Source organism: Ornithorhynchus anatinus, chromosome 1 (genome assembly GCF_004115215.2).
Source record: "Ornithorhynchus anatinus isolate Pmale09 chromosome 1, mOrnAna1.pri.v4, whole genome shotgun sequence".
In the NCBI taxonomy this organism is placed as follows: domain Eukaryota; kingdom Metazoa; phylum Chordata; class Mammalia; order Monotremata; family Ornithorhynchidae; genus Ornithorhynchus; species Ornithorhynchus anatinus.
This window is the reverse complement of record NC_041728.1, coordinates 185,264,297-185,289,707: the sequence shown is the minus strand read 5'-3', so window position 1 is coordinate 185,289,707 and position 25,411 is coordinate 185,264,297. Positions and strand designations below refer to the sequence as shown.

General features: G+C 54.6%; 1 protein-coding gene across 3 annotated transcripts in view; it reads left to right on the top strand.

Moving 5' to 3' along the window:
- The window catches only part of KALRN (kalirin RhoGEF kinase), a 139,040-nt gene that overhangs the window by 96,674 nt on the left and 16,955 nt on the right, over positions 1 to 25,411 (top strand). The window contains exons 1-4 of one of the 3 annotated variants that reach the window (XM_039913611.1): positions 4,937 to 5,163; positions 22,022 to 22,263; positions 23,226 to 23,330; positions 24,137 to 24,253. In XM_039913611.1, coding sequence (XP_039769545.1) covers positions 5,031 to 5,163; positions 22,022 to 22,263; positions 23,226 to 23,330; positions 24,137 to 24,253 — 597 coding nt within the window. In that variant the 5' untranslated portion in view covers positions 4,937 to 5,030. Of the gene's footprint in view, positions 1 to 4,936; positions 5,164 to 22,006; positions 22,264 to 23,225; positions 23,331 to 24,136; positions 24,254 to 25,411 lie in introns of those variants that run through there. The other 2 variants (XM_039913609.1, XM_039913606.1) reach the window with 2 other exon arrangements.

Below are 25,411 nucleotides of genomic sequence, written 5' to 3'. Positions count from 1 at the left end.
TAGAGGGAGAAATCGAGCCGCTCTGCCTGTGACTTCTACGGTCCTCGCTCCCAAATCCGGCTGAGGCCGGTGTTACCGCAGTGTGCCACTAGAGGGAGGTGCTGAGCTGAGGTCCTGCGTCTAGCTGAGGCTGATGTTGCCGATGCCTGCCACTAGAGGGAAGCCCTGATCTGCGGTCCCAGCCCTGGCCGTAGCCGGTGTTGTCGGTATCTGCCACTAGAGGGACCCATTGAGCCTCTCTGGCAGTCACTCCCACGGTGTCGGGTCTCAAACCCGGCCAACGCCAGGGCTCCCTTGCTCTGCCACTAGAAGCGGGGGCGTCGAGCTGTGATCCCGGATCTGGCCGCGGCTGGTGTTGTTGCTGTCTGCCACAAGAGGGAGGCGCTGAGCTCTGGTTTCGGGTACAGCCCAGGCCGGTGTTGCCGTGGTCTGACACTAGAGGGAGGTATTGAGCCGCTCTGCCCGTCACTCCCACGGTCCCGGGGTCCGAATGTGGCCAGGGCCGGCGTTTCCATCGTCTGCCGCTAGAGGGAGGCGCTGAGCTTAGTTTCGGGTCGGGACAAGGCCGGTGTTGCCGCTTTCTGACACTAGAGGGAGGTGTTGAGCGTCTCTGCCCGTCTCTCATTCATTCATTCTTCATTCAATAATACTTATTGAGCGCTTACTATGTGCAGAGCACTGAACTAAGCGCTTGGAATGGGCAGTTCGGCACAAGATAGAGACTATCCCTGTCCAATGACGGGCTCACAGTCACACTCCCAAGGTCCTGGGTCCAATCCGGTCATGGCCGGCGTTTCCTTTGTCGGCCACTAGAGGGAGGCGCTGAGCCGCTCTGCCCGCTGCTCCCACCGTCACTCGTTTTTATTCAGTCGTGTTTATTGAGCGCTCACTGTGTGCATCCAGACCTCCGTAATAACTCGTGGTATTTGTTAAGCGCTTACTCTGTGCCAGAAACTGCACTAAGCGCTGGAGTAATAATCATAATAATTATGGTATTTGATAAGCGCTTACTACGTGCCAAGCTCTGTTCTAAGCCCTGGGATAGATACAGTAATAATAATAATAATAATAATGGTATTTGTTGAGCTAGTTATGAGCCAAGCGCTGTTAATGTTGGTATTTGCTAAGCGCTTACTATGTGCAGGGCACTGTTCTAAGCGCTGGGGTAGATACAGGGTAATCAGGTTGTCCCATGTGAGGCTCACAGTTAATCCCCATTTTACAGATGAGGTAACTGAGGCACAGAGAAGTTAAGTGACTTGCCCACGGTCACACAGCTGACAAGTGGCAGATCTGGGATTCGAACCCCTGACCTCTGACTTCCAAGCCCAGGCTCTTTCCATTGAGCCACGCTACTGTTCTAAGCACTGGGGTAGATACAATAATAAGAATAGTAAGAATAATTATGGTATTTGTTATGATCTATGAGCCAAGCACTGTTCTAAGCACTGGGGTAAATACAGGGCACTCAGATCATCCCATGTGGGGCTGACAGTCTTAATCCCCATTTTACAGATGAGGTCACTGAGGCACAGAGAAGTGAAGTGGCTTGCCCAAGGTCACACAGAAAATAGGTGGCAGAGCTAGGATTAGAACCCATGTCCTCTGACTCCCAAGCCCGGGCTCTTTCCACTAAACCACGCCTTCTCATGTTAGTTACAAGCTCCCATCCAGCTCCTCGAGCTGCGGTCTCTGACCCCTCCACTCGAGGCCGAGGAGTTGTCTCCCATTGGACAGCCGGGACCCCTGAGGTCCGCGACAGCCAGGACTTTGAGTCGGGACTCCTGCATCCCAATCCCAAGACTATTTAGACCCCAAGCAAGCGGATCGGTGCCCCTCGGACTGGGGGCGGGTTGGGGGTGTGCCCGGAAGGCTGGGAGGCCTGAGGGTGGGCCGGGGTGGGGTGACGGGTAGAAGAGTGACAGTGTGGTGGCCTCTGGTGGAGCTGCTTCCTGCTGGGTCATTTCAGTGGCTCCTCCTACGTGGAGAGTGGGGAGAGAGATCCAGGGATCACTGCCCGAGGGCCAGGATGCCCCGCCCCCCCCCCCCCCCCCCGCTCCCACCCATCCCCTCCCCTCCAATGCTACCCTGACTCCATTGCTGACACTCTCCCTCCCCCCTCCCCTGGCCACCCCTGACTCTCCCTCCTCCATCCCTGAGTCTCCCCCAGTGACCCAGAGCAGACCATCCCACCCCCCTGACACTCCCCCAGTGACCCAGTGTGAGTGAGCGTGTCTGTTGGAGCCCCCGGCAGTCCCTGCGTTGAGAGCAGGGGCTGTGAAGGTGGGCGGCTTGAGCACGTGTGATCAGAGGCTGCTGGTCTCTCTGGCAACCTTGGCGCCTGGGCGGACAGGCGGTCGTCGTGCTGGACAGAAGGGGCGGTCACAGGCGCGGAGGCCCAGGCCCCGCCCGGCCCTCCCCAGCGTGGTAGCCACAGTGGCCGGGCAGGATGGATCTGGCACTTAGAGGAGGCGGGAGCGGGAGGCTTTGGTTGATGTGCACCATAACCCACCCCTGCCTGGTGTTTTCACAGCCATCAGGCTGGCACCTCTGCCCACATACCCGCCCCTCTGGGTAGTGAGTGACCCAGTTAAAGGAAAACGGTGGTGTGGGGGAGGGGCGTGGGAGAGCAGGAGGCGAGGGGAGGCCTGGTTGTTCTGGAAGTTGCGGCTGCCTAATAGCCACCCCTCCCCCTCCTGGCATCGAGCTGTCCGCCTCTGAAGGGCTGGAGCCCGGGCCCGCTGATCCCACACCCTCCCCCTTGGCCTCAGACCCCAGGCTCAAGACCTCCTGACTCCAGACCCTGGACTTCCTCACCCTGGACCCCAGACTCTAGACCACAGAGCCCAGACTCCAGGCCTTAGACCCCAGACCATCATCATCATCATCCCAGACTCCAGACCACCTGACCCTGTACCCCCAGACTCCAGATGTGATAATAATAATAACGGTATTTTTAAGTGCTTACTATGAGCCAAGCACTGTTCTATGCACTGGGGGAGACACAAGGTTACCAGGTTGTCCCAGATAATAATAATGTTGGTATTTGTTAAGCACTTACTATGTGCCGAGCACTGCTCTAAGCGCTGGGGTAGACATGGGGAATCAGGTTGTCCCACGTGGGGCTCACAGTCTTAATCCCCATTTTACAGATGAGGGAACTGAGGCACAGAGAAATTAAGTGACTTGCCCACAGTCACACAGCCGACAAGTGGCAGAGCTGGGATTCGAACTCATGAGCCCTGACTCCAAAGCCCGTGCTCTTTCCACTGAGCCACGCTGGGGCTCCCAGTCCTAATTCCCATTTTACAGATGAGATAACTGAAGCACAGAGAAGTGAAGTGACTTGCCCAAAGTCACACAGCTGACAAGTGGCAAAGTTGGGATTAAAACCCACATCCTCTGACTCCCAAGCCCGTGCTTTTTCCACTAAGCTTCGCTGCTTCTAGTGGAAGTAGCAGTGGATAGTGGAAGCAGCATGGCCTAGTAGCAAGATCCCAGACTTGGGAGTCAGAAGGGCCTGGATTCTAATCCCCACTCCACTACTTGTCTGCTGTTTGACCTTGGACAGGTAATAATAATAATTATTATTATTATGGTATTTGTTAAACACTCACTATGTGCCAAGAACTGTTCTAAGCACTGGGGTACATACAAGGTAATCAAGTTGGACACAGTCTCTGTCCCACATGGGGCTCACAGTCTTAATCCCCATTTTACAGATGAGGGAACTGAGGCCTAGTGAAGTGACTTGTCCAAGGTCACACAGCAGACAAGTGGCAGAGCCAGGATTTGACCCCAGGTGCTTCAGACTCCCAGGCCCATGCTCTATCCACTAGGCAAGTCACTTAACTTCTCTGTGCCTCAGTTCCCCATCTGTCAAATGAGGACTAAGACTGTGAACCCCATGTGGGACAGGGACTATGTCCAATCTGATTATCTTGTATCTACCCCAGTGCTTAGAACAGTGCTTGGCACCTAGTGAGTGCTGAACAAATACCATAGTAATTATTATGATTATTCCACATCTCACCCTCCAGACCCCAGGCCTTGACCTCCAGACCCTGGGCCCCTGGACCCCAGGCCTTGACGCCCAGATGCCAGACCTCTGGGCTCCCTGTGAGAATGGACGCCCGTCCGCTTCCCCCTCACCACTGTGGGGGAATAATAATAATAATTAATAACGGTATCTGTTAAACACTTACTATGTGCCAGTCACCGTCTTAAGAGCTGGGTGGATACAAACAGATCAGGCTGGGCATGGTCTCTGTCCCACACGGGGCTCCCAGTCTCAATCCCCATTTTCCAGATGAGATAACTCAGGCCCAGAGAAGTGAAGTGACTTGTCCAAGGTCACACGGCAGACAAGTGGCAGAGCCGGGATCAGAACCCGTGACCTCGTGACCCGTGACCCCGGGCACTACCCCTCTGCCACAGTGCTTCTCTTCAAGTGTTTCTGGGGATTTGTCCTGGACCTGCGGGGCCCTGGCCCTGGTTGGGGGGTGAGGGCAACTCTGGCCCCGGGCCCATCGAGCCCTGGTTTGGAATAGGGACGGGGGTGGAAGCGGGGAGGTGTCCGTCCACCCTCCCGCCATCCCGCTGGCCGGTGCCCCCAAGGCTCTCTGAGGCCTGCCTTGCCCCCCACTCTGGCCCCGAGCTCTGGGTGGTCTCCGGCCCCGACTTTGGTGCGGGGGCGGGGAGGGGGCCGGAGAGTGGAGGTTGGCTGGAGTAGGGGAGGCTTCTTGGAAGGGGAGGTCCGTCCACGTGCAGCCCACCGGGCCAAGGGACAACGGGCCCCGGGCGGAGCCTCCGCCCGACACCTTTGCTTCGTGCCCGAAGGGGCGGGACGGGGGGCGGGGCAGGGGGCACGGTTGGGCCTGGAGCCCCTCCTCCTACCCGCCCCCCGCCCCGCCCCCGAGAGGCTGCGGGCGGGAGAGGGGGCAGCCCCTGCCGGGCGGACCCAGCGCCGCCGGCCAGTCGGTCCGTCGGTGGGTCGGTGGGGTCCACCTGTCCGTGCCCGCTCGGCCGACATGAAGGGGTCCCGGGCCGGTTGGCCTGGCCGCCGCCGCCGCCCCCGATACCCGCGCTGCCCGGGCTGCCCGGGTTGCTGCTGCTGCTGCTGCTGGCCCTGCCCGCCCTGCCAGTCCTGCCCGTCCTGCCCAGGTCAGCGCGGGGGCCGGACCGCGGCCGGGAGGGCGGGCAGAGGCAGGGGGAGAGGGAGAGGGAGGGGATCCTCTGTGCTCTATGCTCTGCGCTCTGCTCTGTGCGCTGGGCCCCCGGCGTGGGGGGAGCGGGGGAAGGCAGGCTAAAGGGTCACCGGTCAGCCCCGCCCGGCCCCCCTCCGGCCCCCCGCTTTCAGAGCCCCGTCCCCTGGGGCGGGGGGAATGGAGGGGTAGGGAGGGGATGGAGGGGAGGGGCTCCCGCATCGACTCTAGTCCGGAGCCGGTTAGGGGGGACTGAGTCGGGGGAGGAGCCGGGGAGTTAAGACACCCCCCCAACTCTCTAGAGACCCCCTTTCTCGACCCCGCCTCCCCCTCCCCTCCCCTCCCCCCTCGAGCGGCCTCTGGGCGGACTTGAAGCCCCCTCCCCGGACCCAAGCTCGAGGCCGCCCCTCCCCCCTGCCCCTCCGGAGGGGCTCTGGTCGGAAAACACCCCCCCTCCCCGGGGAGGCAGGAGGAGGGGCCACCCGGACAAACCCACCCCCACCCCCAATCCCCGCTCCCGACCTGCGGCAGGGGGCTGTCGGAGCTGGGGCGACGTGGCGCCCCCTCCCCACCCCTCCCCTTCCCTCCGTCCGGGAGGCTGCTCTAAGGGCCCTGGGCGGACCCTCCCCTTCTCCTTCCCCCTCTCCCCGTACCCCCCGCTACAGCCCAGCCTCCTGCATTGTCCGGCCCAGGCGGCCGGGGCAGAGGTCAGGGGGCAGAGGTTCGGCCATTGAAGAGAGGGGCCGGTTGGGGGAGGCTTTAGGGCCTCCCCGCCCCATCCGCCCACCCACTGAGCGGCCAGTCCTGTGAGGGCGGGCGGCATGACCTCGTGGACAGAGCAGAGGGCTGCAAGTCAGGGGACCCGGGTTCCGGGCCCAGCTCGGCCCCCTGACCCGCTGTGTGACCTCGGAACACCCAGTCGCCCTCTCTGGGCCTCAGCGTGGCCAGGTGCGCCCTGGCACGGAGGACCTGGCCGGGCAGCGCTCTGGGGAGAAGCCGGGATGACCGAGGGGCCGACCGAAAGATGGCAGGTCTTGGCTTAATCAAATCTGTGAGAAATTTATCCAGCGACTGCAGGGTGAGGACCGTGGTGACCCGGGAGGGGGGAGGGGCAGAAGGGCAAGGAGGCCAGTGTCGGGAGAGCGGGGCAGGGTGACCGCTGAGGTTGCGGGGAGGGGGACAGAGTGACCAGTGAGATTTGGGGTGGAGGGGGACAGAGTGGCCAGTGAAGTTGGGGGTGGAGGGGGACAGAGTGGCCAGTGAAGTTGGGGGTGGAGGGGGACAGAGTGACCAGTGAGGTTGGGGGTGGAGAGGGACAGAGTGACCAGTGAGGGTGGAGGTGGAGGGAGACAATGTGACCAGTGAGGTTGGGGGTGGAGAGGGACAGAGTGACCAGTGAGGTGGGGGGTGGAGGGAGACAGTGGCCAATGGGGGTGGAGGGGACAGAGTGTCTGGTGAGGTGAGTTGCAGGGACCTCTCCATGTCCCCTCATTCCCCCCAACTCTAATCACCCCAAACCTGGCCTTTCTTCCCAGTGCTGCCCCTCGTCCCCTCCCCCTGTGCTGACCCCATCATCAGCTCCCTCCCATCCAACCCCTCCCCACCTCCCCCTTCCCAACTCTGGCATCATCCCCTCCCCCAGCATCCCCCTCCACTTCCTCCTCCAAGTGCGGCCTGTGGAACACCCCTGCTCCATTTAGGGAAAACTTCCCTTCATCCTTGACCTGTTCTTCACCCAGGCACTGCTCGTCCTCATCACCACTGAAACCCGGCTCTCCCCAGATGACACGGTTTCTCTTGCCATTCTTCCTAGAAGGGGCCTCATCTCCCACTCCCCCAGACTCACTGGAGAGGGGGAGGAATCAGCTTTCTTCTTGCTCCCCAGTGCCATTTTTGACCCATCTTCTTGAAGCCCACATCATCCGCCTTTATCACCCCACTCCAATTACCAGTCATGGTCATCTACTGCCCCCCCAGGCCCCACCTCCAACTTTTTGATCCATTTCAATCCCTTTCTCACATTCCTTCTCTTTTTCTCCATCCCTACATTGATTCATTCATTCAATCGTATTTATTAAGCGCTTACTGTGGGCAGAGCACTGTACTAATCGCTTGGCAGAGTGTAATACAAAAAAAGTAGACACAGCCCCATAACACTTAGGTTCACAGCTGTAATTTATTTATTTTTATTGGTGTCTGTCTCCCCCTCTAGCCTGTGAGCTCGCTGTGGACAGGGAATGTGACTGTTTATTGTTACTTCGTACTCTCCCAAGCACTTAATACAGTGCTCTGCACATAGTAAGCGCTCAATAAATACAATTGAATGAACACATTCCCTGTCCACACCTAACACACTCACCAACTTGGACACACACTCGATCTCATCATCTCTAGTCATTTTACAGTCTCTACCCTCCACCAACTCCTCTCCTGGACCCCCTCCAATCTGGCTTCCGTTCCCTCCGCTCTACCAAGACTGCTCTCTCAGAGGTCACCCATGTCCTCCTTCTTGCCAAATCCAGTGGCTCCTACTCTATCCTAATCCTCCTTGACCTCTCAGCTACCTTTGACACTGTAGACCATCCCCTTCTCCTCCACACCTTATCTCACCTTGGCTTCACGGACTCCGTCCTCTCCTGGTTCTCCTCTTATCTCTCTGGCCGGTCATTCTCGGTCTCTTTCGCAGGCTACTCCTCCCCCTCCCATCCTCTAACTGTAGGGGTTTCTCAAGGGTCAGTTCTTGGCTTTCTTCTGTTCTCCATCTACACTCACTCCCTTGGTGAACTCATTTGCTCTCACGGCTTCAACTATCGTCTCTATGCAGATGACACACAGATCTACTTCTCTGCCCCTGTCCTCTCCCCCTCCCTTCAGGCTCGTATCTCCTCCTGCCTCCGGGACATCTCTACCTGAATGTCTGCCCACCACCTAAAACTCAACATGTCCAAAACTGAGCTCCTTATCTTCCCTCCCAAGCCCTGTCCTCTTCCTGACTTCCCTGTCACCGTGGATGGTACGACCATCCTTCCCATCTCTCAGGCCCACAACCTTGGTGTCATCCTTGACTCGGATCTCTCATTCACCCCACACGTCCAATCCGTCACCGAGACCTGTCGGTCTCACCTTTATAATAATATTGCCAAGATCCACCCTTTCCTCTCCTCCCAAATGGCTATCTTACTGTTACAGGCTCTCATAATATCCAAGCTGAATTATTATGTCAGCCTTCTCTCTGATCTCCCTTCCTCCCCTCTCTCCCCGCTCCAGTCTATTCTTCATTCTGCTGCCCGGCTCATCTTCCTGCAGAAACACTCTGGGCATGTCACTCCCCTTCTTAAAAACCTCTAATGGTTGCCCATCGACCTCTGCACGAAACAAAACTTCACTCTAGGCTTCAAGGCTCTCCATCCCCTTGCCCCCTCCTACCTCTCCTCCCTTCTCTCTTTCTACTACCCACCCCCGAGGCTCCGCTCCTCTGCCTCCCACCTCCTCACCGTCCCCCGTTCTCGCCTATCCCGCCGTCGATCCCTGGCCCATGTCCTCCTGCTGTCCTGGAATGCCCTCCCCCCTCACCTCCACCAAACTAACTCTCTTCCCCTCTTCAAAGCCCTACTGAAAGCTTACCTCCTCCAAGAGGCCTTCCCAGACTGAGCTTCCCCTTTTCCCTCTGCTGCGTCTCTGCTCCCCCCTTCGCCTCCCCTCAGCTAAGCTCCCTTTTCTCCCCCCTACCCTCTGCCCTTCCCCCCTCCCTTCCCCTCCCCTCAGCACTGTGCTCGTCTGCTCATTTACATATATATTTTATTACCCTATTTATTTTGTTAATAAGATGTACATCCCCTTGATTCTATTTATTGCTATTGTTTTTGTCTGTCTCCCCCGATCAGACTGAAAGCCCAACAATGGGCAGGGATTGTCTCTATCTGTTGCCAAATTGTACATTCCAAGTGCTTAGTACAGTGTTCTGCACATAGTAAGCGCTCAATAAATACTATTGAATGAATGAATGAATGAAATCCCTCTCTCCGACCACAATCTTCTCACTGACCTTCTCTCCCACCTGCCCCATCCTCACAATTTTGTCCCGTTCCCCCACAGAGACCTCTGATCTTTTGACCCCCTTCAGTTTTCTAAAGTCATCATGCCCCATCTGGTCTCCATACCCAAATGACCTTCACTTGATGACCAACTGGACATCTTCAACACCGCCCTCTCGACTGAACTCAACTCCCTCGCTCCCCTGCCCCTCTGCTGAGCTCGAACCACCTACCGCAGCTCTGGATCACCTCCAAAGCCTGCTTCCTCTGCTCTTGTGCTTGAGCTGCAGAGTGCTGCTGGCGGAAATCCAGACACCAGGCCGACCTCATTCATCTGAAACTCATCCTCACCTACTTTAACTCTGCCCTCTTCTCTGCCCAGCAACATTATTCCTCCATCCTTATTGACTCCCAGGCCTGTCGCCTTCGCCAATTGTTTCAGACATTCAACTCCTTCCTCAAATCCCTCTGTACCTCTGCCCTCCGTCTCTTGTCCCTAATGACCAGGCCACAGATTTCATCAATAAAATTGAAACCATCAAGCTGATCTGCCCAAAGTCTCCCTTGCTCCTTTCATTCATTCATTCAATCGTATTTATTGAGCATTTACTGTGTGCTAAGCACTATATCAAGTGCTTGGGAGTGGACAATACAACAATAAACAGGCAGCAGACCCTGCCCATAGTGATCTCTCAGTGTAGAGGGGGAGACATGACACTAACATACATAAATAAATAACTCTCTCACATCTTCTTGGACTCTCCCATCTTTTCAGCAGTATCTCAAGAAGAGATCTCCCTTCTCTCAAAATCCACCCCTTCCACCTGCACCTTTGACCCCATCCCTTTGCACCTTATCAAAACACTTTGCTCCCTTTCTTCTTCCCTCCCTGACTACCATATTCAAACTGTCACTCTTCAGTGGCTCCTTCCCCACGGCTTTCAAACACGCTCATGTACCCCCATCCTAAAAATCCCTGCTTTGACCCCTCAGCTCCCTAATAATTTATAATAATTATGGTATTCGTTAAGTGCTTACTATGTGCCAAGCACCATTTTAAACACTGGGGTGTAGATCAAGGTAATCAGGTTGGACACAGTCTCTGTCCCACATGGGGCTCACAGTCTTAATCCCCATTTTACAGGAGAGGGAACTGAGGCATAAAGAAGTTAAATGACTTGCCCAAAGTCACACAGCACACAAGTGGCGGAGCTGGGATTAGAATTCATGTCCTCTGGCTCCCAGGCCCGGGCTCTACCCACTGGACCATGTTGCTTCTTCAGTTATTGCCCCATCTCCCTCCTACCATTTCTCTCCACTCCTTGAGCGAGTTGTCTACACCTCCTGTCTCAAGTTCCTCTCCTCCAGTTCTCTCCTTGACCCCTGCAATCTGACTTCTGTCCCCTTTATTCCACCGAAACTGCCCTCTCAAGGGTCACTAGAGATCTCCTTCTTGAAATAAATCCAGTGGCCTCTACTCCATCCTATCCCTCCTCATCTACTGCATCAGCCACCTCGCTGACCTCCCTGCCTCCTGTCTCTCCCCACTCCCATCCATAATTCACTCTGCTGTCTGAAGCACTTTTCTGAAAAAAAAAAAAAAGGTTCAGTCCACATCTCCCCGCTTCTCAAGACCCGCAGTGGTTGCCCATCCACCTCCGCATCAAACAGGAACTCCTCACCACTGACTTTAAGGCACTTGATCTGCTTGCCCCCTCTTATCTTACCTTGCTGATTTCATACTACAGCCTTGCCTGCACATTTTGCTCCTCTAATGCCTACTCACTGTACCCTGATCTTATCTATCTTGCTTCTGACCCCTGGGCCTCATTCTCCCCCTGGCCTGGAACTCCCCCCACCTCTTCATATCCAACAGACCAACTTCAAAGCCCTCCTAAAAATCACACCTCCAAGAGGCCTTCCCCACTTAAAGCCCTCCCTTCCTTAAGCCCTCCCTTCTGAGTCAGCTGTGCACTTGGATCTGTTCCCTTAAGCACTCTGATATTCACCTCACAGCCCCACAGCACTCATGTCCATGTTGGTAATTCATTTTAATGTCTGTCTCCCCCTCTACACTCTAAGCTCCTTTTTGTAAAATGGTATTTTAAGGGCTTACTATGTGCCAGGCTCTGTACTAAGGGCTGGGGTAGATATGAGTGGCTCAGGTTGGGCATAGTCTGTTTTCCATATGGGACTCACAGTCTTAATCCCCATTTTACAGAGGAGGTAACTGAGGCAGAGAGAAGTTACGTGACGTGCCCAAGGTCACGCAGCACACAATTGGCAGAGCTAGGATTAGAACCCAGGACCTTTGGGGTTCTAGAAACTCCTCACCTTTAGCTTTAAAGCCCTCAATCCCCTTGTCCCCTCCTACCTCACCTCGCTACTCTCCTACTACAGCCCAGCCCACGCACTTCATTCCACTACTGCCCATCTTCTCACTGTACCTCGAGCTCATCTATCTCGCCGCCGACCTCCCACCCGCATCTTCCCTCTGGCCTGGAACGTCCTCCCTCCTCTTATCTGAATGACTCTCCCCACCTTCAAAGCCTTATTGAAGGCCCATGTCCTCCAAGAGGCCTTCCCTGACTAAGCCCCCCTTTCCTCTTCTCCCACTCCCTTCTGCGTCACCCTGACTTGCTCCCTTTATTCATCCCTCCTCTCAGCCCCACACCACTTATGTCCAAATCTATAATTTATTTATATTATTGTCTGTCTCCCTCTCCAGACTGTAAGCTCACTGTGGACTGGGAATGTGCCTGTTTATTGTTGCACTGTACTTTCGCAAGCACTTAGTACCATTCTCTGCACATAGTCAGTGCTCAATAAATACGACTGACTGCCTTCTGACTTCCAGGACCGTGCTCTCTCCACTAGGTCCCAAGACCTTTTCTTTTGGGCAGAGAACATATCTCCCAACTCAGTTGTATTGTCCTCTTCCAAGCGATTAGTCCAATGCTCTGCACACAGTAATTGCTCAATAAATATTGACGGTGATGGTCATATTAAATCTGTCACCAAATCCTGTCGGTACCACCTTCTCAACATTGCTAAAATCCTCCCTTTCTTCTCCGGCCAAGTTGCTACCACCTTAATAATAATGTTGGTATTTGTTAAGCGCTTACTATGTGCCGAGCACTGTTCTAAGCGCTAGGCTAGATACAGGGTAATCAGGTTGTCCCACGTGAGGCTCACAGTCTTAATCCCCATTTTACAGATGAAGTAACTGAGGCACAGAGAAGTAAAGTGACTTGCCCACAGTCACACAGTTGACAAGTGGCAGAGGCTGGATTTGAACCCATGACCTCTGACTCCCAAGCCTGGGCTCTTCCACTGAGCCACGCTGCTTCTCAACACTTACCCTATCCTGCCTTGACTCCTTTATCGGCTTCCAAACTGACCTCCCTGCCTTCTGCCTCTCCCCACTCCAGTCCAGACTTCACTCTGCTGCCTGGATCATTTTTCGACAAAAACGTTCAGTCCACGTCTCCCCAATCCTCAGGAACCTCCAGTGGTTGCCCACCCACCTCCTCATCAAAGAGAAACCGCTCGCCATCGGCTTAAAAGCCGTCCGCCAGCTCGCCCCCTCCTATCTCACCTCGCTGATCTCCTAGTACAGCCAATTCTGCACTCTCTGCTCCTCAAATGTCAACCTACTTGCTGGACCTCCATCTTGGTTGGGCCACCAACCCCTTGCCCATGTTCTGCCTCTGGCCTGGAACTCTCTCCCACTCCTCTCTGACAGACCACCGCTCTTCCCCTTCATTCATTCATTCAATCATATTCACTGAGTGCTTACTGTGTGCAAAGCACTGTACTAAGCACTTGGGAGAGTATGCTATAACAACAGACAGATCCATTCCTGCCAACAAAGAGCTCACAATCTTGAGGTCCCCACCTTCAAAGCCTTAATAAAATCCCTTCTCCTCCAAGAGGCCTTCCCCGAAACTCTCATTTCCCCTTTTCCCTCTACCTTCTGTGTCACCCTTGCACTTAATAATAATAATAATTATTATTATTATTATGGTATTAAGCTCTGTGCCAAGCACTGCTCTAAGCACTGGGGTAGATACAAGGTAATCAGGTTGGAAACAATCCCTGTCCAACATGAGGCTTACAGTCTTCATCCCCATTTTACAGATGAGGTAATTGAGGACCCGAGAAGTGAAGTGACTTGCCCAAGGTCACACAGCAGACAAGTGGCAGAGCCGGGATTAAAACCCATGACCCCTGACTCCCAAGACTGTGCCCTTGACACTAGGCCATGCTAACCATTTGATATTCACTCCACCCTCAGCCCCACAGTGTTTATACCCATATCCTTATATATTCATTTCCCCGTTCTTTAATTTATTTCAATGTATGTCTCCCCCAGTAAACGGTAAGCTCCTTGGTTATGGTCCTGTGAGATAGGGAAGAGAGTGGTGGGGAGGACGGGATTTGGGTGGGAAGATAAGGAATTCTGTTTTGGACATGTTTAGTTTGAGGTGTCGGCAGGACATTCAAGAAGAGATATTCTGAAGGCAGGAGGAAATGCAGGACTGCGGAGAAGGAGACAGATCTGAGCAGGGGAGGGAAGCAGAGAAGCAGTGTGGCTTAGTGGAAAGAGGCCAGGCCTGGGAGTCAGAAGGACCTGGGCTCTAATCCCGGCTCCACCACTTGTCTGCTGGGTGACCCTGGTCAAGTCACTTCCCTTCTCTGGGGCTCAGTCACCTCATCTGTAAAATGGGGATTAAGACTGTGAGCCCTATGTGGGACGGGGACTGTGTCTAAACCAAATTACTTGTATGTGCTTAGTCCAGGGCCTGGCACATAGTAAGAGCTTAACAGATACCATAATCACTATTATTACTCCCCACTTACACTCTTAGATTACTCCGAGAAGCAGCGAGGCCTAGTGGAAAGATCCCAGGTCTTGGAATCAGAACACCTGGGTTCTAATCCCAGCTCTGCCCAGTACCTGCTCTGTGACCTTGGGCAAGTCACTTCACTTCTCTAGGCCTTGGTTCCCTCATCTGTAAAATGGGGATTCAATACCTGTTCCGTCTCCTACTTAAACTGTGACCCCCATTTGGGATCTGATTATCTTGTAACACCCCAGCTCTTGGTACAGTGCTTTGCACAAGCAAGTGCTTAACAAATACCACAGTTATTAATTACCATTATTATTAGATTGAGAGCCCCTTCCGGGGACAGGGACTGTGTCTAATTCCCACCTGTGATTTAATAATAATAGTAATAATTACTTGTTACAGTCTTTGTTAAGCAGTTACTATGTGCCAAGCACTGTTCTAAGTGCTGGGGTAGATACAAGGGAGCCCCAAGTGTAGACAGGGTGGGTGGATCCCACTCTCCAAGAGACACCAGTGTAGACGAGAGTGATTTAGTGGCCAAGGAAGGCATCTGAGGCTGGGGGGATCTAGCCATGCCACTGGCCTGCGACAAGCCCCCAGGATTTCCCTGCCCTGCTGTGCCCCTACCCCCCGACACACACCCCCCACACACCACCTTTCCCTGGTAGACCTCATTCATTCATTCATTCAATAGTATTTATCGAGGACTTACAATGCGCAGAGCACTGTTCTAAGCTCTTGGAATGTACAATTCGGCAACAGAGATAATTCCTGCCCAATAACGGACTAATAGTCTAAACGGGGAGCGGACCAAGACCAACTCCTCTCTCTGTTCCCAGGGCAACAGCTGGGCAACCCCCTCCACCTACATCCCTCCAATCTGCTTTGGGTTGGGGGCCCATGGGGAGGCTGGGGTAGCTGGGTAAGGCTGGTTGGACTGAGTCCCCTTCCCCGACCTGGGCTCTCACTGAGTGTCCCAACCCCTCAGAGCCCCAGGGTGGCCCTGGGTCTTCGTCCAGGCCAAAGAGCAAAGAGCCTCACGTTCCGGACTCTGGGCTCCCAGGGACGGGAATGAGGAAACCACTGGGGTGGATGAGCCGGCCTGGCGGGCCGCTCCCCGGGGGTGGGGCGGGCACGGCCTTGGGGGTTCCCTGAGACTCCCGCTCCCTTGGGGCCCTGCGCCCTCAGCCCCGCCCCTTCCCGGGTACCCACAGTCCTCCCTGAGCCCTGCCCTGGCTGGTTCCTCCCACACCATCCACCTGCCACCCGGAGGTCTCGTGCCAGGCCCTGGGGACTGCTTGCAGGGCCCCATCCCCACCCGTCAGGGTAAGCAGAGAATGGCCTGGACTCCACGATGGTCGGGGGCTTGGAAAAGTCCCTCCTGTCCTCAGGCATGACCCCTGCTCCCCATACACCCTCTGCTTCAATCTCTTCGCTGTTTACCGGGCGCTGTTGTTGTGCCAAGAACCGTGCCCAGCAATGGGGCAGATACAAGATCGGACACAGTCCCTGTCTCTCGTGGGGCTCCTAGTCTGGGAGGGAGGGATCTTACCCCAGCGCTTAGTACAGTGCCTGCCACATAGTAAGCACTTAAATAACATAAAAAAGGGAGAGCAGAGATCTCATCTTTTTTTTTTTTTTTTACAGAAGAGAGCACTGAGGCCCAGAGAGATTCAGTGACTTGCCTGAGGTCACACAGCTGACCTGGGGGGAGCTGGGACTAGGACCCGGGGCTCCTGACTTCTTCCCTGTCTCCGTCCACTGGGCCATGTGGCATTTGTGGTTTCCGAGTTGGCCACGGGGTCTTAATCAATCATATTTATTGAGCGCTTACTGTGTGCAGAGCACTGTCGTAACAATTGGAAGAGCAAAACATACAGCTTCTTTCATCGCCATGGGGTTGGGGTGGAGGGGCTGTGTAAGTAGTAATAGTATTTATTAAGTGCCTACTGTGTGCAGAGCACGGGACCAAGCACATGTGAAAGAATAGTACTGTCCTTGGCATGTAGTAAGCACTTAACAAATGCTATTTTCATAATTATTATTATGATTATTGTGGCTGTTGGACATTAGAAACAGCATGGCCAAGTGGAAATAGCCCAGGCCTGGGAGTCAGAGGAACTGGGTTCTATCTTGGTTCTGCCACTTGCTTGCTATATGTCCTTGGGCACGTCACTTAATTTCTTGGTGCCACAGTGTCCTCAACTGTAAAATGAAGATTAAATACCCGTTCTCTTTCGTATTCAGACTGTGATCCCCACATGGGACAGGGACTATGTCTGGCTTGATTGTCTTATGTCTACCCCAGTGCTCAGTACAGTACCTGACACATAGTAAGTGCTTAGCAAATAGCATTATTATGGTGCCCAGCTCTGTGAGGCTGCCAGTAACAGGAGGAAGTGGGGGAAGGGGCAGAGATGGGGCAGGTGACAAACGTATGAGAAAGATGTGGAAAGGGCCCGAGCCTGGGAGTAAGAAGAACCTGGGTTCTAATCCTGCCTCTGCCACTTGTTTACTGTGTAACCTTGGGTAAGTCACTTCACTTCTCTGGGCCTCAGTCCGCTCTTCTGAAAATGGGGATTAAGTCTGTGAGTCCTATGTGGGACGTGGACTGTCATACCTGATTAGCTTGTATCTACCCCAATGCTTAGAACAGTGCCTGCCACATAGTAAGCACTTAAAGAATACCATTAAAAAGAAAAATAAGAGAGACAATCAGTACCTAAACAACATGAGACGGGGCAAAGATGACTAGTATCAAAGCGATGGGGTGGACTGTGGCTAGACCAGTGTCCGGCTCACGGAGGCTCAGAGTCCAACGGGAGGGGGTGGGGGCAAAGACAAGTAAGGGGAGGGTGGGGTGAAGTCCGCCGCGATAGAGAAGTTCCAATGCCGCCTTCCGGGGGGAGGGCAGCACCTCCCTGCCATGCCCCTGGGCTATGCCCCTAGGCCACACCCCCTGCCCAGAGTGAACCCAGCTCAGACTCTCAGGGAACCCCAGTCTGGTTGCACCACCCCATCTGGCCTGACATCCAGCTGGAAGTCGAAGGTGCGGAGACGCCCCCCAAGATCCAGGCCCACCTGACCCTGCTGGTCTCTTTCCCTGCAGCCCCCCAGCTCACACTCCCACCGCCCCACCCCAGCTAACTTTTCCTGGAGCCCCTCGCTCACGCTGTTCCCCCGGACTGGACCGACCTCCCTTCCCATGCCTGACGGACCCCGCCTCCCCATCCCCCAAACCCTCCCACCTTCAAATCCCTCTTTTAAAAAAATAAAAATCCCACCTCCTCCAGAAGGCCTTGCCTGATTAACACCTAACACACCCCCCTAACCTGCCAGAACCCAGCTCTTCACGGCCTCCTGAAACCCATACATATATACATAAGTGCTGGGGTTGGGGAGGGGGGAAGGACAAAGGGAACTAGTCGAGGTGACTCGGAAGGGAGAGGGAGAGATTCACGCGAAAGAGTCCCTCCTCCCTCCTCCCCGTTTTTTAAGGTATTTGTTAAATGCTTACTATGTTCCAGGCACTGTACTAAGCGCTGGGGTAGATACAAGATAATGAGGTTGGACACAGTCCCTGTCCCATATGGGGCTCACGGTCTTAATCTCCATTTTACAGGTGAGGGATCCGAGGCCCAGAGAAGTGAAATAACTTGTCTAAGGTCATGAAATGGAAAGAGCACAGGCCTGGAAGTCAGGACGTCTTGGGTTCTAATCCCGGCTCCTCCACTTGTCTGCTCTGTGACCTTGGGCAAGTTACTTCACTTTTCTGGGCCTCAGTTTCCTCATCTGTAAAATGAGGATTGAGGCTGTGAGCTCCAGGGACTGTGTCCAACACGATTTGTTTGTATCTACCCCAGTGCTTAATACAGTGCTTGGCACATACTAAGTGCTTAACAAATACCATCATCATTATTAAGTGGTGGAGGCAGGTTTGGAACACAGGCCCGGGCTCTCTTCACTAGGCTGCCATGCTGCTTCTCTTCCCTGAGCCACCTCAAGGACTAGCCCTGAGTGCCCAGAGCAGGACAGAAACCTGGCAGCGGTTCCAAAGAATAGGGTCTCTGCCCTGCCCCCGTCTCCTGCCCTCTGGGCTTCTGGTGAAAGTTGGGGGGATGCAGGGGAAGGGGTTGAGTCTTAGGGAGCCAGAAGGGGCAGGAGGATGGACAAGGTGACCCCGAGGACCCTCTCTGCTCCCGCCGGGCCACTGTGTGCCGCCTCTGGGTTGGGGAGGGGTAAGGTCCGGCTCCCCACACCCCGAGGTCTCGATGTTCAGTCCACCATGTGGCCCCTGTCTCCAAGCCACTGGAAGAGGGGCCGCCGTGGGGGAGGGACTGGGCCAGCGGTTGCCCGCAGATGCCCCGCCTGTGGCCCAGAGGTGTGGGCAGTTCTAAATTTAGCGGCGACCGTCCTGGCAGGGATGGCCCTCAGGAAATGCCAATGGCGGCTGGGCAGACGAAATCCAGGGTGGGGGCGGGGAGGGGGAGTGTGGGGCTCTCCCTGAAATCACCACTGGCACAGCAGTGAGGGGAGGGGGAGGGAGGAGTCAGCCAGGAGATAAGACAACTAACCAGCCGGCCGCTGGCCCTTCCTCCCTCTCCCCCCAACTAGTCCTTCCCCTCAGTCAGGATTTCTTTCCTCACTAAACAAGGGGTTGGTGTCCCCCTAACCCTGCCACCTCAGCTCTTCTCCCCAGGCCTGTCGGCTGGGAGGTCTGTTGGTCAGCGGCGGGGGGTGGGGCGAAGCCTGCTCAACTGGGGGAGTCTATCCAGTCAGGGATCTGGCTGGCTGGCAGGAGAGTCTGTTGGTCAGGGGCTCTGTTCAACTAGGGATGAAGTCTGTCTGGCCAGGATGGGGGGTGGGGTCTGTTGGTCAGGAGCTCTGTCCAGCTGGGAAGGTGGTTTGTCCAGCCAAGGGTCCATCTGGCATTGAGGGAGAAGTGTGTGGTCAGGAGCTCTGTCAAGCTAGGAAGGTGATCTGTCCAGCCAGAGATCTGTCTGGCTGGGCAGGGTGGGGTGGGCAGTCTGTTGGTCAGGGGCTCTCTCCAGCCAAAATGGGGTCAATTGGTCAGGAACTCTTTCCAGCTAGGGATAGGATCCGTCCATCCAGGAGTCTGTCCTACTGGGAGGGGGTGGTCTGTTGGTCAGGGGCTCTGTCCAGCCAAGGGTCTATCAGTTGGGGACCTGTTCACCAAGGGGTCTGCTAGCTAGAGGGTCTGGCCTCTGGGTTCTGATCTGTGCCACCTCTATCCTAGATCAACCCCAAAGGAATTAGCTACTCACCTGTATGTGATAGATTATAGATTATTGATTTAGCCATGTCTGCCTCCCCCTCTAAACTGTAAGCTTGCTGTGGGCAGGGAATGTATCTGCCAACTCTGTTGTAACGTCCTCTCTGAAGAGCTTAGTACAGTGCTCTGCACACAGTAAGCACTCAATAAATACCATTGATGGACTGGTGATTGAATGGGCCAGCATTATGCATTCATGTGTATTTATTGAGTGCTTACTGTGTGCAGAGCACTGTACTAACCCTTTCATCCCACAGTGAAACATTCCTCAGCAGCGGAAATTGGCTGAGATAGGACCTCAGGCGGCGGGCCAGTAAGAAAAGCTCTTTCCGGTGCTGAGTCCCGTCCGCAAGATTGGGCTGGCCGGACTCCCTGCCCCCTTTCCTTTTTTATTTTTTAGTTCTTATGTGGTACCTGTTAAGCACTTACTATGTGTCAAACACTTTTCGAAGCACTGGAAATACAGATATGGGGTAATTAGGTCAGACACAGCCCCTGTCCCGTATGGGGGTCACAACCTAAGTAGGAGGGAGAAGAGGTATCCCCACTTTACAGTTGAGGAAACAAGCACAGAGAAATGAATCAACTTGCCCAAGGTCACACAGCAAGCAATTGGCAGAGATGGCATTAGAGCCCGTGTCCTTTTCACTCCCAGGCCTGTGCTCTATCCACTAGGCCACACCATTTTCCCAAAGGGGGCTGGGCCGGGAGCGGGGAGGGGAGGGGTTGATGGAGGGTCAGGCTGAGACGTTAGGGGCCAGTAGAAGGGAGTAGTGGGCGTCTGGGGCAAGAGTCTCCCCTTAATGCCACAGCAGGGCTGAGTTTGGAGAGCATCCATGGACCAACCCCCTCCATGTCGCCCCGGGGACCCACCTAGGTTACAGCAGGAGAGAATCAGGTCAGACACAAGGAAGAACTTCCCAGTCTGGCAATTGAGCCCTGGGAGGGTCAGTCAGTCAGTCGTATTTATTGAGTGCTTACTTACTGTGTACAGAACACTGCACTAAGGTCTTGGGAGAGGACAAGGCAACAACAAACAGATATATTCCCTGCCCACAATGATTTAACAGTCTAGAGGATGACAGACATTAATAGAAATAAATAAATGACAGATATGGACTTAGGGGCGTGGCCAAGGCTGGACAAGGAGGCTTCTCCGTGCTTGGAGACTCTGAACTCCAGGACACATTGCGGCCTGTCCCGAGGGATCAGCGATTCCCAGGCTGACTCACAGCAATGAGCCATAATAATCCCAGGTCTGCCCCTCCCGGCCTGCTGTGTGACCTCGGGCCAGTAGCTGAACTTCTCTGGGCTACTCTTTCCTCCTCCGTGAAGATAAGCTCCCCGCTGTCCCACCTGTCCTGATAATTATGTTGTGTCTGCTCCAGTTCTTGTAGCACAGTGCTTAGCACGGTGTCAGCACAGAATAAATAGCATTGTTCTTAGTATTTGTAGCAAGGAATCCCAAATTAATGAATAGTACAACTGATCAATCAATTAGTGACATTTATTGAGTGTTCACTGTGTGCTGAGCACTGTAATAAATGTTTGGGAGAGTTCAGTACAACCGAGTTGGCGGACACTTTATCTGCCTATAAGGAGTTTACAGCCTAGAGGGGGCTGATGACCCCTAAGGGGGTTGAAGGAGGTGTCAGGGTTCGATCAAGGAAGTGGAGCGGTGGGGTGAGTATCAATCAGGGAAGGTCTCTTGGAAGGGAGATGGTCGGGGCTCGGATAATAATGATTATGGCATTTGTTATTATTAATCAGTGGTATTTATTGAACGTTTACTGTTTGCAGAGCACTGTACTGAATGTTTGGGAGACTACAGTGCAACAGAGTTGATAGACAGGTTCCCTGCCCACAACGAGCTTACAGTCTGTGGGGGAGAGGTGGCTGATGGTCCCTAAGGGGGTTTTGGGGTTCCATCAGGGAAACAGGGAGGGTGAGGTGTCAATCAGGGAAGTCCTCCCGAAGGGAGAGGAGTGGGGCTTGGACATCCAATCAATCAATGGTATTCATTAGATCATATATATCGAGCGCTTACTGTGTGCAGAGCACTGTACTAAGCGCTTGGGAGAGTATGATAGAATGATAAACAGACACATTCCCTGCCCACCACGAGCTTGCAGGCTATTTGCTGAGCATCTGCTGTGTGCAGAGCACTCTGCTAAGCTCTTGGGAAAGTGCAGTACAACAATAAACAGAAACATTCCCTGCTCACCACGAACTTACAGTCTAGTAAGTGCCTACGATGTGCAGGGCACCATACTAAGCGCTGGGGAGAGTACAATACAACAAACACATTCCCTGCTCACCACGAGCTTAGGGTCTAATGAGCGCCTACAGTGTGCAGAGCACTGTACTAAGCATTTGGGAGAGTACAATAGAACAATAAGCAGACACATTCCCTGCCCACCACGAGCTTTCAGTCTATTGTGCATCTACTATGTGCAGAGCACTGTACTAAATGCTTGGGAGAGTACAATATAACAGACACATTCCCTGCCCACAATGAGCTTCCAGTGACTGGGCGGGGAGGCTCCAGGGAAGGGTAGAGAAGGGCCTTTGGCGGGGATCCGGCCGGCCGGACAGGCTGACGGCTCTCCCCGCCCCCGACAGATGTCTTCTCCCCAGCGTCCGGAGAGAACGGAGCGAAGCCGGACTCGGTGTCCAGCCTGCAGCCACAGGGCCCGAAGCGTTCGGGGAACACACTGAAGAAGTGGCTGACCAGCCCCGTGCGGCGACTTAACAGCGGCAAGGCCGACGGACACGTCAAGAAGCAGAAGAAGCCGGCCCGCGATGGGCGCAAGAGCTGTGAGCTCGGTTCCCCGCGCACCGCGGATGACGGCGCCCATCAAGGGGACAGTGCTGACGAGGTGCGCCGACCCAAGCACGCCCCGACACCCAGTCAGGGACTGGTGGCCTCCCCTCCCCTGGCCCTCTTCCCACCCCACTTTCTCCCTCTCCGGTCCCCCTCCGATCCTGTGTCTTCTACCTCGTCCCTGCTTCCATCCCTAGTGGCTAGAGCCCAGGTCCAGGAGTCAGAGGACTTGGGTTCTAATCCTACCTCTGCCATTTGTCAGCTCTGTGCTCTTGAGCAAGTCACTTGACTTCTCTGGGCCTCAGTTCCCTCATCTGGAAAATGGATTGAGCCAGTGAACCCCAGGTGGGACAGGGACTGTGTCCAACTCGATTTGGTTATATGCACCCCAGCACTTGTGGGTGCCTGGTGCATACTAGATTCTTACTAAATACCACAGTTAGTAAATACTAGTTGATTACTAAATACCGCAATTATTAATATTATTATCCCATTTCAGTCCCCATTGCACCATCTTCCACCCCCCCCGTCCTTTTACCCCCAACCCCATTTCCTGCTCCCGTAATCTAATAATAATAATATATTTGTTAAGCACTTACCATGTGCCAGGGACTGTATTAAGTGCTAGGCTGGATACAGGCAAATCAGGTTGGACGCAGTCCCTGTCCTACCTGGGGCTCTCAGTCTCAATCCTCATTAGACAGATGAGGGAACTGAATCCCAGAGAAATGAAGTGACTTGCCCAAGGGCACACAGCAGACAAGTGGAGCCAGGATTAGAACCCAGGACACTCTGACTCCCAGACCCCTGCTCTATCCACTATGCCATGCTAGGACATGGGCCGGGACTAGGCCGGCCCTACTCGGTCTCTCGGGTTGGGGGTGAGGTCGTGGGCTGGGGGTCAGGCCGTTGGGGGTGGGGTGGGACCAGCTCAGTCTCCTGGGAGGGTCCGGGGTCGAAGGCGGGGGGATGGGGGGTAGGGTCTCTCGGCGGACGATTTCTCCCTTTCTCTTGCAGAAGAGCAAGAAGGTGTGGGGGGAGGACGAGGCGGACGAGGAGTGGCATCCCCCGCTGCCACCCCCCATGAAGATCTTTGACAACGACCCCTCGCAGGATGAGATGGTACCCGCCACTCTCTGTGTGTCCGTGTTTTGTGGGTGTCCGTGTGAGCTGTGGGTCGCTGGGCATCTGTCCGTGCATGCCTCTGAACATCCATGGGGTGTGCCCATGTGGATATTCACGCATGCGTGTCTCTGAACGTTGCCATGTGTGTGGTTGGGAATGTGCCCGTATGTCATATGCCCAGAGCTGAGCCGAGTCCGTGGGTGGGGGCTGGGGGGTATTGTCCAGGAAGCCCAGCCCCCGGGCGGCCCCGAGCGTCAGCTTGCTGTTCTGGCAGAGATCGGTAGGCCTGTCCAGAGATGACCACTCACCCCCGGGCCGGAACAGACACCATCAATTAATCATATTTATTAAGCACTTACTGTGTGCAGAGCGCTGTACTAAGTGCTTGGGAGAGGACAATCCTACAGAGTTGTTTGGGACATTCCCTGCCCACAGTGAACTTAATTTAGATGGGGAATCTGGGTCCAATGGTTGTGGACAGCTTTGCCCCGGAGGCAATCAATGTCTGTCTCCCCCATAGCCTGCAGGCTCACCTGAAGAGGGCACGTGTCTTCCCACTCTGATGTCTCTGATGTACTGTACTCTCCCAAGCATTTAGTATAGTGCTGCACACACAATAAGCGCTCAGTAAATAGGATTGATCGATGGATTGATTGAGGTCCCCGGGAGAGGCTATCCCCAGGCTGTGGGCCTCTGGGCCTTCCGGGGTGGGACGACGGTAGTCCGGGGCCGATTGTAGCCGGGCTGACCTCCCAGGCCGCTCGTCTTCGGGCTGAGCGTCGGGGCCTCCTGCTGTCTTCTAGCCGTGCTCTCTGCTCGCTGCCCGGCAGTGCGCCGCCCTACCCCTCACCTCCACCCCTGACGTCTCCACCACCACGGAACTGGTCAACGCTATCGAGAAACTCGTCAACAACCAGCTGGTGAGTGGCCGGAAAGGGGACCCCCAACACGGACCCACCCCCCCATACTCTCGGTCCAACAGAGTGTATGCCCCCTCCCCCCACACAACGGGCCGGCCCCATCCCATCCTAACCCCCCCACTCTGTCCCCTGTCACCACGTCTGGACCCTGGATGTGTGCAGAGCACTGTGCTGGGCACCTGCTGAGTGCAGAGCACTGTGTGGGTGCCTGCTGCATGCAGAGCATTCACTGGTTGGGCACCTACTTTGTACAGAGAAGCTGCGTGGCTTAGTAGATTGAGCCCAAGCCTGGGAGTCAGAAGAACCTGGGTTCTAATCCCAGCTCTGCCACTTGACTGCTGTGTGACCTTGGGCAAGTCACTCCACTTCTCTGGGCCTCAGTTCCCTCATCTGTCAAATGGGAATTAAGACTGAACCCCATGTGGGACAGGGACTGAGTCCAACCTGAGGAACATGTATCTACCCCTGTTTTTGGCACTTAGTAACTGCTTAACAATTACCATAATTATTATTACAGAGCACTCGGTGCCTGCTTTGTACACAGTCGCACGTTCCCTTTCCCCCCTCATCCTCCCTTCTCCCTCAGGAATCCTCCGCACCATTTATTATAATTATTAATAATAATTATGGTATTTGTTAAATGCTTACTATGTTCCAGGCACTGTACTAAGCGCTGGGGTGTATACAAGTAAATTGGGTTGGACACAGTCCCTGTCCCACATAGGGGTCACAGTCTTCATCCCCATTTTACAGATGAGGTAACTGAGGCCCAGAGGATTGAAGTGACTTGCCCAAGGTCACACAGCAGACAAGTGGCAGAACTGGGATTAGAACCCATGACCGTCTGACTCCCAGGACCCGGGCTCTATCCATTACGCTTTTACACAGGATGGACATGGTTCTGTCCTCGGGGAGCCCCCTGAGTAGACAGGATGGAGATGGTTCTCTCCTCCAGGAACTCCAAAGGTAGACAGGATGGATTTGGTCCTGTCCTCAGGGAGTCCCAGATGTAGACAAGGCGGACTGTTCTGTCTTCCAGGGCTCCTAAGTGTAGACAGGTTGGACATGGCCCTGCCCTCAGGGAGCACTAAGTGTAGACAGGATGGACACGGTCCTGTCCTTGGGGAGTCCCCTGTGCAGATAGGATGGACACTGGCC